The 15711-nt window shown below is 31.6% G+C and overlaps 1 protein-coding gene across 1 annotated transcript in view; it reads left to right on the top strand.

The window, feature by feature from the left end:
- The first annotated feature begins 203 nt into the window (after positions 1–203).
- LOC118204645 (elongin-B-like) overlaps positions 204–15711 on the top strand; it is a 33254-nt gene continuing 17746 nt past the window's right edge. Inside the window, exons 1-2 of the mRNA XM_035376949.2 lie at positions 204–325; positions 12191–12334. Coding sequence (XP_035232840.1) covers positions 323–325; positions 12191–12334 — 147 coding nt within the window. The 5' untranslated portion in view covers positions 204–322. The remainder of the gene's footprint in view (positions 326–12190; positions 12335–15711) is intronic.

Genomic DNA, 15711 nt, shown 5'->3' with positions numbered 1-15711 from the left:
ATGTGTTATCCTTAATATTTACAAATATGTCATCAAGTATTTAATAAATTATAGCAAAGTTTAAATAAATTTATTTTCAAATCATTTTGAACGTACACAAAATAAAAATTATCATTGAGTATAAAAGCATGGAAAAGAATATTTTCAGTGTGTTATGCATGGTTTTAACTTATAATTATTGGCATTGGCATTTCATTGTTTTAAAGAGTTTGTAAATCTGGCAACGGATTGAATGTACTGTAGTTTGGAGAAAGGAGGATAAATTTTTGTTCTTACAAAGAAAGGGCTGTTGGAAAAAAAATTCAATCGAAGAAATTTTAACATGGTATGTATTATATTGTTATATACTTGATTTTTTATTTGAATGTGGCAGTTTGATATGGCTTTATAAAGCATTTCAATTGTTTTTCTTTTGAATTCAAAGTGGCGGCATCTTTTTTGTATTTTGATGTACGCATAAAGCTTCTTTGTAGTATTCATGTGATTTTAAGTAAATTATACTGTAATGTATTAATTGTTAAAGAGTAGGATCTTTCTTTTAAGCTCTTTGCTTGTATTTTTTGAAGTAATAACTGATTGCCTCTCAGTTTTGAAGTCCAGCTTGTTGTGCCAACTTGCCAAGTCTATGAAAGCCGAATATAAATTTTGGCGAGTATCAGTTTTTTCATTTATATCTGAATTAATTTTATTAAGGAAAGAGTATTATTCCAGGAAGATTCGATCTAGAATGGAGCAATTTTTTCCCCCCGTTATATATTTTTGCTGATATTCAATATCATCAGGAGAATGAACTGACAAGTCTGGATATTCTTCATTTCTCACGTGTCCATGTTTTTTGCTTAAAAGTCAATATTTTTTGAATTGAAAGAATATTTAGTGTTATTTTCTTAATTACATTGAAATTACCCCACTTAGTTTTATATGAAGTCATTTCATAGCTAATAGCGTTATTACAATATTTATGTAAAGTCACCAGATTTTCTGTGTACAAAAATTTGTTTTCCACCGTATTTTAGCAATTTAAAAAAACTCATATTAACTGCCCACACTTTGTTTTTCATATATTCTAGTATCTTAGTAAATTCTTAAATCTTCCACTATTTAATTTTTCCATCCATAAATTAAATTCATTGAGTAAATGAAAATTAAAACTACAAGTTCCATTCATTCATACTTGGTGATTTTTCAGTATCTTTTTGTAATTATTATTTTACTGGAATTGTCTTAATTTAATCTATTACAAATATTTGTAGAACATTTAAGATTTAACCCTTGTTTAAACAGGCAGTATTTGTATTTAATTTTGCTTTACATCATATGGTATATTCATAACTTCAGCCAGAGTATAATACATATATTGGCTCCATGTAATTATTTTATATTCATCATATTTAAGAGTACTATTTCAATAAATGAAAGTTTCATACTCAAGACTGTCATTATAAAAGTGAAACAGCATAAAATTTAAAATATTTAATTAAATATTAATGTACTTACACCAGAATCATTTAAAACAATTCAGTAATCTGAATCTGGTGTCGTGAAAGTGAATTTAAGTCAATTTATTTTCTGTAGTGTCTCTTAGTTATTTTAGATTAATTAAAGTTCAGTTAAAAGTCGATTTCTTAGTTTCCCTTATGTAGAGTTTTTTTTTAAACTGCATTGCTGTGCAGAACAAGATTTACCTGGGTATTTCAGTCCTTTATATTTCAAGCTTGGCAATTATGTCTTAGGAAAATACTCTGTGAAAAACATTTCTAGAATGCACCTATTTATATAACATATTTGCTTTTCATGCTAACCATCATTTGAAAATCCATCATAAAGTGCAATTAAAAAAAATTTTAATCTAAAATTTTACATGCAACTTAGATTTTTGTATTCTGTAACATTTTATTTAATTTGATTAAAAATGGGTTATTTTAAGTCTGAGGATGTGTATGAAAAAATAGTGTTTTTATAGTTAGGAAGGTCTTTGCCATTGTTTAAAGTAGTTTTCAGGTAAAGCTTTGTAAAAAGTTATAAATGTGTGGAAAGATTTTTAACCAATTTTTGTTAATTAAAAAGTAATGAATGAATCATTTATGCTGTAGTCCTAATATAGAATTTAACATAAAACTAATGTTCTTGATTTGGAAGATTTAAAGAAAATAGGGTATTTAACTTTTAAAGAAATTCTTTGAATTCTGTATGGGGGAAGTACTCAATTTTTTATACAGTGCAGTTTGAAAATTTAATTAATGTAGTATATTGAAGTTGGAAGTCGAGCTGTAATGATAAACAGTGTTTCTTTGGAAAGTTCTCAGTATTCTAGGGAAGTTTTTGAAAGTAAAGATAGCAAACTTTGCTTACCTTTTATTCGTGGATCCCGCAGCGCAAGTTAAATCTTCGAAATAAAATCTTATAGCGAGGAAAGTTTCATCATGTATACATTAATAAGAGGAATGAAGTAATAAATAATTAAGAATAGAAAAAAGGGACCATGGGATATCGTTTTTTGGCTGTGGGTGAAACGTGCATTATTATTGCTACAATTACTAGAAGTGAGTGAAAAATATTTTTCAAAATTCTTGATTAATTTGCAACAGCTTTGGCCTCATAGTAATGGGCCTGAACATGCACCTTTTAGGCCTAGTTAATAACCATGACCAAAAAGCACTATTTTTGTATTGATAAAGTAAAAACCCATAATTACCATAGTGTTGATAAAAATTCCAAGAACTTTTGATGAACCTTCGCCAGATTTTGAAGTTCAAAATTTGGGATGCTATAGGTATATAATTGAAAAAATTTTTTTTTTTTTTTAGAAATTATTTGTTTTTTGTGGTGGAGGTTGTATATAAGTTTATATATGGGGCAAATCTATTGAGACTTTTGTTAGTTTTAGTTTGAAAAGAAAATAGATTACGATTAATACTGTTTGAAGTCTCGATGTATTTGCTCAACGAAACATGTTTGCATGCTCTCAGTTAACCATCTAAAACCTCGGTTAAATTCTCAAAATATAACCTTTAGGATGTTGCGATCGAAAACACTTCCCTTTTTTTTTTTTACTGTTCACTAACGAGAAAAGTCATTAGGGTGGTCATTTGTCCCCTCCATAGATGAAGTAAAAGTTACTTGTTTGTCGACGCTGACAATAGTTTAAAATAGGTTAGTATATTTGCAACTTTTTCAAGGTTTATTTTGATTTAATTTAAACTAAACTATTTATTTATTAAGAGCAAAATGTGTACAGTGTGTGTGTATAATATTTACTATTTCTGATCAATCTCTGTAATAATTTGTGAGTTTTGTGTCTTTGTTTCTACTAGAAATTAGGAAACAAGAACAGAACTTGACAAAATATAAGAAATATGAACTAGCTTTATGTGCCTGCAGGTCGGAATACAATATTTGATCATCTATTTTTATTAATAAAATAATAGTAATGAATAATTTAATGAAATGATAAGGAATTCATAATAATAATTTTTTTAGGTGATTAGAACATGATTTGGTAAAAGTGTAGAATTTGATACCCCCTTCTTTTTTGGTGCTGATATCGGCCAAGAAAGTGCAATATTAAGATGGCCGCTACGCAAAGCCAAAATAAGAACAGAAGACACCATCACTTTTGAAATTATTCCTAACGATATATCACATTTTACACATTTTATAAGAATGTTAATATTTTTAAGAATAATAACATGCAACACTTACTTGAATATATTAAAACAAGTTTTTACATTATGGAAAAGAATAAAATTCACATAATATTAATGATGGGTAAAAGCTTAGAATACACTGCATAAACAAAGTTACGAAGGCGGAGCTACGTGACGTCCATAAATGGGTGGGACTAAGCTTGTGACATCACAGTGTATTCTTTATATATATAAGCGGCTAAAGTGTGTGTCGCCGATAGTTTGTTGTCACTCGGAAAGATGAGAGTGGAAATTAACGTTTCTGCAGTTTTTAATTAATATCTCAACCGATTAAAGTACTACAAAGATTAGAACGGTATCGATGGATTCAGAGAACTTTTTGGAATAAGAAGATACGCGTCTCGAATTTCAACTTGTCGCAGTTCCGTAGATATTCAAGAAAAAAGAAATTGGTACTTAACCAAATTCCTCTAATAGGGAAAACCCAAGAAAGAAAGTGGAAAATGTAGGAGAAAATTAGTTTTTAATTAATATCTCGGCTAATTAAAGTCCCAAGAAGACGTAAATAGTCATAATGGCGTGCCACGGACTTGCAGAATCCAATGGTGTGCTTCGCTAAGCCCAGGAGCCAGCCGTTTCGGAGAACATGATGTTACTTCACCCCATATATGTATGCGGCTTAAGTGTCTGTTTGTCGCCGATAGTTTATTGGTTGCAGTTGTCTGTGTAACTGTACTAGCCAATGGGGTGAAGTTGCCACGGCACAGGGTTGCCGCTTCAATCGAGACGTAGACAATTTCCTGTAAAACTTGCCTTTGCTATGACCATCCATAAGTCTCAGGGCCAAACGTTTAAGTGTGTTGGCATTTTTTTACCTGAGCCTGCATTTGGATACGGTCATCTTTATGTTGCCTGTTCAAGAGTTTGTGAAAGAATGGACGTAAAATTAAAAGTAATTGATGGTCCTCTGCAAGGTGAGCTTAAAAATGATGGAAAGATCTACACAAGAAATGTGTACAAAGAGATGTTTGACATGTGAATTAACATTTTATTAAATCATCTTTATTTATTGAGCTAGCGGTGGCTCTTAAGAAATGTACCGCCAGTGGTTTCTTTCATTGCACTCTACTTTAAGCAATTAAGCAAGTAGAAGGAGGAAACCCCGTGGGGCAGTAAGCAAAGTGAGGTTCTTGCCACCTGCCCTGGGTAATTCAGTTTGAATTAGCAGAGACCGTTGCACAAATCATTTTAATTACAATTTATAATATCTAGAACAGTGGTCATTTCGTATGACTGCCGGGCCTTTTTAGTGTCTCATAGCCAGAGTCTGTTGTGGTATTCTCTATAGATATAGAAATAAGTATAAAAATTGTGTATACAGTCAAAAGTCGTTAATTCGAACACCCATAATCCGGAATGATCTATAATCCGGACCTCAAAGCTTCAAACTTTCTGCGCATGCGTCAATGGCTGAGAATATGCTTGTGCGCGTGAGCAAAATACGTTTACGAATGCGCGTTTAATGTATAACGAACTGCATAAGCTAAAATTATTTAATTATCTATTTCAGTTAATGTTGCAGATTGCGTTGTTCCTTAATCTTCGAATTGGATCCAGCTTATTATTTTTTGCAGACTGTTAGAGCAATTTTAAGAATACTCTGATATGCGCCCTCAAGTCGCCAAATATTTTGGCGAGAAACTTCACGCTGCCATATTACTATCTAAATTTCAACATTTTGAACTTTTAGCCTAAAATGTCTCCAAAAACGCGGTTTTCGCACATGCAAAAACTACGTTTTGAACACACAATTTAGCTAAAAATCCAAAACAAAAACAAAAAATTTAGATAGCAAAAACGTAAAGTTTCTAACCAAAAATATTTGACAAGAATCCATATACACAGCGACATGTTTTAACTTAAAAAAACATCTACGAATTGCACAATGTAGGCAACGAACGAATCTACAAACTACGCACACCTCGCTTTAATAAATTAACATAACAACAACAAATTTCAAAGAATACCATGTACACAGCATCCTGTTTAAACTTTAAAAAAATTCTACGAATTGCACAATTTAGGCAAGGAAGGAATCTACGATCTACGCACTCCTCGCTTTAATAAAATAACATAACAATAAATTTCAAATAATACCATGTACACAGCATTCTGTTTCAACTTTAAAAAACATCTACGAACTAAACAACAAAATAAACTAAAATAAATTTCAAACAATTTAAAAAAACAACAATAACGACAGAAATTCATACTAAAGAACCAATGAACATAGCATTCCACAAAATAAGAACAAGAATAAAATAAAATGCACTTACCATGAATTAATGCGTTTTCGAATAGCAGAAATATAAATTTCATACCGCCTTTAACATGCCGCCACGTAATCACTATCGTATTTACATGACAGCCAGACACACTATCCAGAAAATTTATACTATGGTTCACAAATAAATAAAATTACAAATCCCTACTTCTATCATGCACTGCCATTAAAAATAATCTCCCAGATCCTCTTTCCACACTTCCAAATATCCACTACCCCTCAACAGGATAGCCACAATCATATTTCCTTTTGCCGAACTTCAATTCAACAACTACCATTTTATCTTTCCCTCCCATCTTCTCAGACACAGAGGCGAACCAACGAGCTCCAGCGAAAGATTTTTCAATGTCAACAGGGTTGCCATAGAACATGCAATCGCGCCAAAAACCAGCGCAGAACACATATCGCCACATTTGGTGAAATTAGGGCGTATATTAGAGTTGTACCCAATTTTATAAAAGTAAGCTTAACTTTCATTTATGTCAAACAGAATTTCTGATATATATTTATTAATATGTAAATGATGTACAAAGCGAAAGTATGTTTCGAAGTTCATTAAACAAAAAGTGGAATTGCTACAAAAAATGGATAAAGGCATATCCTTTGTTTATCTAAACTTTAACGTTTGTTTATCTAAACTTTGTTTATTTTTAACGCTGCGCTATGAATTAGAAGTTGATCTGTCAGCACTATCCTTATCTTCAGGGCAGATGTTTTTATTTTATTTGGCTTACAATTCCTTATTAAATGTAGTATTTCATCTCAATGTACTCCATCTTTGATATGATTTAAATCAAATTCCTCGTCATTATAATTCGCTTCCAATAGCGAAGAAAGTGACAGAGGTTATTGAAAACGAAAAAATTTCAATTGACAAATTAGTCGGTATTCTCGACACAGCAATTATAGGACTTGAACAGCAGAACTTTGTAACTGAACAAGAAATTATGTCTGTTTAAAGAATTAAAGAGAATGTATTATCACATAAAAAACGAAGCAACTTAAACAACTTAACATTGAAAGAAATGTTTAATAAAGTAAACAAATAAATATTAAGCTTTTTTTTTTTGTAAATTTTGATACCCTTTAGATCATAATTTTTCTTTATTTCATAAATTACGGTTTCATATTTTTAATTTTATAATTTCTGCATGCCATCTTACCAGATTTAAACTGATGATCTATAATCCGGAATCGCCAAAGTCCCGACGAGTCCGGATTAACGACTTTTGACTGTATTTTAAATTACCATGATACAGTAAGTGAATTCTACCAATTATTAAAATTGTAAACAATGTCCCAGTCCAGGTTTTTAAGCATTAGCATTTATATAAATAAAAAAAAGTTTTTTAAAATTTAAATTAATATTATGAAGCATTTTAATTTTATCATTTTTACATTTTACCTTATTGCTACATAACGGCACAATCTTCTAACAGTTTTAAACTTTACATTAATGAAAATAAGAAAATTATATTTATTGCATATCGGAATCATACACAGCTTTCATATCACTGTTTCTTAAATTCCTAAATCTCATCATATTCTCTGTAGGGAGCCTGGAATTCCAAATATTAGTAAATAAAAAAAATCTATTTGCTTACAATGAAGAGGAAATAAGAAGATCGCACAATGAAGAAGAAAATAAATACTACAAATTTGGAATACTAAGCAATGTTTCTCACTCACAGAATCAATGAATTCAAATTATCGAGTGCAATTACGATAATACTACGTATTAAAATAATAAGTTACTTTTAGGGTCAAAGTTTAGTTTTGCTACTGTTGAGTAAATCGTTGGACTATCAACATTTATCGTAAGTCGGAAAATATTATTAACATATCAAAACCATGGAATTAAAAATACAAAGAAAAGTTATCTAAAGTATAATTCACAATTAACTATTTGTGACCAAAAAATGAAAAAAAAAAAAAAAAAAAATTGGGACTGTCCCAGGAAATTTGGGACATATGGTCACTTTAGCTTATGTTACTTGGGCAATTTTAATGCCATTTGTTTCCTGTTTTGATTGTCAGACGAATTGAATTTCTGCTAGAATTTTCTCATTTTTTTACTGTTCTGGCTGAACAAAAGTGTGTTACACTATTTCAATGCTACGTGATCTCGTGGTTAGTATATTTCTTTCAGTGGGTGTAATTTGGTGAAGATTGTTAGTTGCATTACATTCTTTAATAACTTAGTCTTTCATGATTACATTTATTTCCTTCAGACAAAACTTAGAATCTTTTTTCTTTTATTTTTTAATTGAAATTAGATTTGTTTTTAATACAGGAACATGTAATCTCTTCTGATTAAAATATTTCAGTTATTTTCTGTTAAGGATTTAGTGATTTTGATTGTAAAACTTCTGATATCGTAACTTCAAATGAGACTTTGTCCATTTGCAAATGTAATGCCTTAAGTATACATTGATTCACATTCTTTGAAATACTTTTGATTATCTACCTCGTTGTCAAAAGCAAAACTTTGTGACAATTGGAATACAATGTTGGTAGGCAGCAGTCTCCTTTTCTTTAGAAGTGCAATTGTGTTTCAGGAATACTTAGGATTTGCCACAGTTTGGTGGTTATGCATTTTAAGATATATAGATATAATTCCGTTATAGGGTTTGTACGAAACCACAGTCATCTTTGCTTCAGATCTAGCGAACATGCCCATTTAAACATGAGAAGATTTACATAATTCTACATTTTTAAGTCACATTTGAGTTGCTGGTTTAATATTGAGTTCTTATTTGATAATGGTATAGATATAGCAATTTGGGAATATATCTATACCATTATCAAATAACCTTGGCAACATAACAATATACCTTGGCAACCTCTACAGAAAAGGCTCTAACTGGCATCAAAGATTCCAAAGCGAGACTAACAATTTTAGCATGCGCAAATGCTGTAGGAATGCACAGGTGCAAACTTTTCGTAATCAGAAAACATGCACGACCTTGAGCATTTAAAGGAATAACGATTTTCCCCATTATATATCGTGCAAATAAAAGAACAATGGATGACACAAGCGTTGATGAATGATTGGTTTTGAAATCATTTTATACCTGAGGCTCGGCGACATTTGAATTTGGTTGGTTTACCTGATGACTCAAAAATAGTCCTGATTGTTGCCAACTGTTCGGCGCATATTTCATAAAGTTTTAGTGAAAGATATTGTATTCGTATTATTTTTCCCTTCAAATTGTACATCTATCATTCAGCCTATGGATATGGGAAAAGTGCACGTTTTGAAATGCAAATATAAAGTAGCATTTAAAAAAATATATGTTAAATTTTTTTTAACAATGGCGAGACTTTTTGAAATTTTTTAGCATAAAATCTACTGTGTGGAGCATCACAAGATCGTGGGAGGATGTGTCTCCAAGATACGTTAAAAAATGCTTGGCATAATTTATGGCCAGCTCATATTTCATGGTGAGGAAGATGAAGATGATAGCCGCGAATTTGAAGGTTTTCGGAAAACTAAAGGGGAAATTTTCCAGTTATTGGATTTTGTAAAGAAATGTGGAGAAGCAGTAATAAATAAAGATGATATAAAAAATTTTCATTGCGACGACAATGCCCCAACATCAATCAATTAACGGACTGCAAAATCTGTAGTATGGTTCTAAATCCAGAAAATACTGCTTCTGATAGTGAAGAAAGTGACAGAGAGGTTATTGAAAACGAAAAAATTTCGATTGACAAGTTAGTCGGTATTCTCAATACAGCAATTGCAGGATTTGAATAGTGGAACTTTGTTACTGAACAAGAAATTATGTCTGCTTATAGAATTAAAGAGAAAGTATTCTCACATAAAACGAAGCAACTTAAACAACTTACATTGAAAGAAATGCTTAATAAAGTAAACAAATAAATATTAAGCTTTTTTTTTTTTTTGTAAATTTTGATACCCTTTAGATCATAATTGTTCTTTTTTTCATAAATTATGGTTTCATATTTTTAATTGTATAATTTCTGCATGCCATCTTGCCAGATTTAAATTGATGATCTATAATCCAGAATCGGCGAGTCCGGATTGCGGACTTTGTACTGTATATATTTTTTACTAAACCTCCACTTAAAAACTTCTTTGCAGTTGTGTTATATTACTGTGGTGGTATAGAAATTTTACTGCCTATGCAGTGGGCAGTAGGTATGAAGTTGACTATCTCTAGCTTAGATGGATCACTGCTTGCTGCTTTCTTACTGCAAAGCTATAAAACATGTAAACGTGTGAAATAAGCACCAATTATAGGTGGCATGTAATTTGTGGCCGTAATATGTTTTTCTTGAAATAAAGATAAATATTTTATCTGCCTTGGCTGCCAAGCTTCCTCTTCATTACGAGTACACATCTTCAGTGTCTAGGAAAGACAATATTTTATGCATCATAATCTCTAAGTTGGCTTTGAGCTAAAACCCCTCACCTATGGTTTAGTAGTAGAAGAGGGATAAGAAACTGTCGCCCTAGGTGCTCTTTCTGAAAATTGGAATGTAACTGAGCAGATGTCACCTGTATGGTCAAATGTGCCATGATTCATGAATTTATTCAGAATGTGACATCAATTCAAAGATTAATAATTTTCTTTTTAATTACTCAAGCTTGAAACTTAAGTAGTACAAAATGCATTACATCATCATTTTGAATCTTGTTGGGCAGAATTTTCCTTCTCAAAGTTTTTCAAAATATTTCAACTATTGGCTTTCTAAATAAGAAGTTATTTGTGTAAAAATTGATAAATTACGTTATTTGTGCTTTTAAGTCATGAAAATAAATAAAAACCATGGATGAGATTTGTAAATCATATTTGCTATGAGTATTCTTGTAACAGGCAACGTACCTGGTTGTATCTGTAACAAGTAATTTACCCTGAATTTGCCTTTGGTTATCAATCACGTTATATACTCATCTGAAGGCAAATTATTAGACAAATTATGTTGATCCAGTTTGCTCACGACACTCATACCATAGAGAGTTGGGGGGGGGGAGGTCATCTTAAGCAAATAATTGTGCAGATATAAGAACAAGACCCGTGATACTGCCGTGGCACCTTACCAAATTGTGGTGATTCCAATTGTGGCCTGTCAATAGTGAGAGCAAATTTCTGGCCATGTTGACAGACATCAGAACAAAATATGAAAAAGCGAAAAGTAGGGTTGGCTGTATTGTTTTTTATCTGATTATTTCAGTAAAATGATGATTGTTGACAAATGTGAAATAGAATTGCTTTAATTGACATATTCCAAGTATGATCACTTAAACTGCTTTTTAATATTTTTAAAGAACAATGGCAATTATTGAGAGAGATGATGGGGGCCACTTCAGGACCCCATCAGTTTGTTCTTCTGGTAATGTCTAATTTAATATAATAATCATTTAATGTAATAAAAGTATATATAATACCTGTTGTAATAATGCCAAAGCATGATCATCTAAACTAATTGTATATCACTAAAAAAGTAGCAAATCCTGATCTAAATTGGGATTTAAGTAGTCCAAGGGGTACCAGATGGTCACATTCATCCTCTTTGTTACAGTCTCTATCTGGGGATGTAATTTCAACTTCTTTGACCCTGATATTGAGAATATTTTGTGTGATTTTCGTGCGCTTATATCATATGTAATAATTTAACAACCTTAATATGTATTCTTAATTATTTGCATTGATCTTGGTATTGTAATTATAATCAGTACTTATCAGTGAAGGGCAGCAACGATTGCTGAGTGATTAAGACTGCTGAATATTAGCAGTTTGTTCCATGTTTGAAACCAGTTAAATTGGCCAGCTGTATGATTGCCTTTTTTTTGTGTGTGTGTGTGTGTGTGTGTGTGTCGCATATCTATGAGCCAGTTTTCTTTAGGAAGACTTCAATGAAGGCATGCCCTTATGTGGCAGATTTTAGGCACATATCCCTCATACGCTTTAATGTATTCCAGTAACCTAAGCTCTGCTAGTTAAGAAAAAAAATTCAATTCACCTATGTAAAATAACAAATTTGTTTTATGCTGGCCGTCTCATGATCACAATATTAGTTCTCTGTATTAATTTGATTGTTCTGGAACTTCAAATTTGAACTTTCAAAATTGTATTGAATCGGTTAAATTGAAACTTATTGAATTTGTAAAAGTTCAGGTTCAATAACTTTTTCCAATGAATCTAAATATTATTATTATTTTTTAATTTAGGACGTGTTTTTAATGGTTAGGCGTAAGAAAACTACAATTTTCTTGGATGCAAAAGAAACCACTACAGTTCAAGAGTTGAAGAAGATGGTGGAGGGCATTACAAAAGTTCCTCCTGATGATCAGATGCTGTACAAAGATGATCAGGTATTTTACTTTTATTCATACTTATCATTCAGAAGTGATTAAATCTGATTTTAGATACGATGGCAGATCTGAAAGAAAATGGTAATTTCATGTTATCTGCACTACTCCCTTTGAATATATGTGATCATAACACAAGAGTGTTTTGGATTCACAGACTTAATAGCAGCAAAATTTTTAAAAACAGCATATTTAAAATTCCTAATAAGTGTCAAATATTGTCATACATTTATACATTTGGTACATTAATTATATTATTTCTTTAAAAATAACACATAGCAATAACATTTGGTGGCAGTATATTTTTTAATTTCAAAAGTGATTTAAACGTTGAGAATTAGGGCTACACATTAAACTGCTCCAATGAGAGATTGCCTTCAAAATGTGCTTATTTTCATAGCATTTAGCATAATTTCAGAATTCTTTTAATGCTTATAAATGTAATAGGTTGGTAACAATTATATACATTTTTAAAAATTATATTTGAGAAGTTTTGGATTACCTTGTAATTTTTTTTACAAAAGTCTCAGAGCTTCAAGAGCTTCTCAAATCACGTCCTATTTATTCATTTTAGCCCACATCTAATATTTCATTCCCATAAATGTGTCTTAAATGCTAAAATTAAAAAGTTTTGGATTATATTTTATAGTTTTTCATTAAAAATTATTATGAGCTTCAAGGAAAATCGCTTCCAGTTTTTCGCTTTACCCTAGAATCCAAATAATACGGAAAATAGAAAAAGTTTAGAAGTTTCCTACGAATGTTGTTATGGATGAAAAAATCATCACACCTGCATACAGACAGACATAATTGTAAAAATAGTAAAATCATGTGGGGACTCTTAATTTATGCTTGTTCACTGAAAGCATACCTCCTTTCTTTGTTTTTATGGGAGCTAATAATATGTGTAAGTTAAGTTTAGTGATTGATTTTCTGGATAAAGTGTATGTAATAAATAATTCTTTGCAACTGTAGTCTGTAGTAATTGTTTTTTGCCTTCTGTAAAATATCATCGATTTGGTGACAATATGCAAGCTCTCATTTTCGTATAGTTTGATGCTTTCCATTGGTTTTTAGTGTTTTCGTTTATTAATTGATCATAATTACTGTACTAAAAAGGTATGACTTTTGCCCATATTTTTCTCTTAAAACTCGATAGTCTTACATTTGGGTAAATAAAATAGCAGAATGAGAGGAAGATGTTTCATTATGATCATATAAAAAATTTAAAAAAATTAAAAATACTAAATAAACTACACAAGCAATTATGATGTGCATAAACTGCATAACTCGCAATTATAATTGTTATCTGTAGGCCATGCTTGGATTCTCTACATTGATTACTGAAATATGCTTGTATTTAATTGTATTATTACAAATTTTGTATATATGTAAATTGTAGTATCTTTTGTATATTGTAACATTAAAGACGTCACAATGCGAATGTGGAGAGTCTTCACTGTGATAACCTGAAGGCTGGTTTACTAATTGTTTCAGCTTGTTTATTGTAGTTTTCTGGCAGCTGTAAACATGTCTTTGGAACTCTCCTGTGTAACACTGGTTAATAAATTGTGTTTTGATTCTTTGTCAAATTTTGTCATCGATCACTCCAAATCCATGAACCCATGAAACGCAACAGCTGGTGCCAAGAATGGGGTGTGTGCATGAATGCCGGTGACCTCTACAGAAAAAAGCCATCGCAAAGGAAATGAAGTTGATGAACTTCCTAGCAGCTGTTGCTGGACTGGAAGAGATGACAATTGGACAAGAAAAGTTAGTTGAGAGAAATAAAAGCTGGTCAAGAGATGCTGCTAGAGCCACTCCAACAGATGAAAATGGAGCTTACAGAAGAAACTGGAGCCATAAAAGATGTCAAAATGACAGAAGTGGTATCTAAAGAATCAAAGGATGAAGAAATGTATGAAGTAGCTGGTGAAGTATCTGAGAAAGATCAGGAAATGATGGATAAAACATCTAACATGGATTAAAGGAAAAAAACAAAAACATGAAGAAATAGAAGACAGGACAGAAGCTTTTGATTTTCAAGTGCCTGAAGTAGAAGTGGAAGAAAGTGAAAATGTGACTGTTAAGTTGGTAGAAACTGGTAGTGGAGTTAAAGTCGCAGTCAGCAAGTATTGAACCATCTGAAAATGCATATGAACCAGAGATGGGAGAAGCTGATGTACAGCTTAAGCAGAGTGTGTCAGTATTGCAAGAAAATACACCTATTTCACAAACTGGGTGTGTGTCTCATAGTGCAGGTTGTGCAGACATGGACTGAATTTTAAATCAGGATAGTTATGTTTGTAAACAATTGGATTCTATTCATAACTCTATTGCAAAATTTGGAACTGGTTCCCAAAAATAAAGGAAAATAATCATACATCAACTGCTAAAAATACCAAGGTGAACTGTGTGCATGGTGTGAATAAACTAGAGTGGTGAACAAACTGTTTCAGATCTTCCTGTGGGTGAAAAATCTGAAAGCACTGAATCTTCAAGCTATGATATGCAAAACAGAAATGCATCTGAGAACTGCATTGAAAAGCTATTTAACTCTGGTATAGCGTAATGAAAAGCCTGACACTAAAATTCATTCTTAATTTTGTAAAATTTAAAATTGTTATTTGATTAATTTTTGTATTATTTATTTATCTTATTTGTTTTATCTTTTTGTTTATATAAAATTTGGTTGCTGACCAAGTACAATCCTTGGGAAGGGGCAGTGTTACGAAATGCCCAGCTTTGGTAAGATAGCTTCCCCCCAAATTGCTTGAAAATAGCAAGGAGAAGCAGGGTTGCCATACTTGTCATGGAATCGCCCATTTGGCGATTTACCATAGACAAAGCGAGAACCTTCTAGAATGAAGTCTTACTGTCTTACCCCAGAATGTTCTCGAAGGCAGGTCAAAAGCTATATAAACCCTGCCCATATGCAGAGTAGCAGTTTATCATGAGTTTATTACCAGTGTATCTTGAGTTGTATCATGGAAAGTATCCAGAATACGTTAAGTTTAGTAGTAGTGTCTTGAGCTTCGAGAACGACCAGACAAAGATGGGAGCTGTACTTTAGTGCTTTGCTGTGTAGCTTGCCTTCACCATTATATCCTCAAGGCTGTGTTCCTGATTTGTTTCAGCATGTTTTTCGTAGTTTTTTTGACAACTGTAAACATGTCTTTGGAACTCCTCTGTGTAATGGCTGCGTTTTCATTCTTTTTCAAGTGTCGTCATCAGTCGCTCCAAATCCACAAATCTGTAGAACTAACAATATAGAATATGTAAATTGCATGGATAAATGATAGCAATACAAATAGATAGATAGTCAGATGGTTTGCCAAGAACACTGCATACCATGAAGGAATATGCAAAGTTCCTTATGA

The sequence above is a fragment of the Stegodyphus dumicola genome, chromosome 7 (assembly GCF_044657685.1).
Source record: "Stegodyphus dumicola isolate Sdum_Otavi_A_Nest chromosome 7, ASM4465768v1".
In the NCBI taxonomy this organism is placed as follows: Eukaryota; Metazoa; Arthropoda; class Arachnida; order Araneae; family Eresidae; genus Stegodyphus; species Stegodyphus dumicola.
The sequence above is the reverse complement of the archived record's forward strand: the minus strand, read 5'-3'. Positions and strand labels throughout refer to the sequence as shown.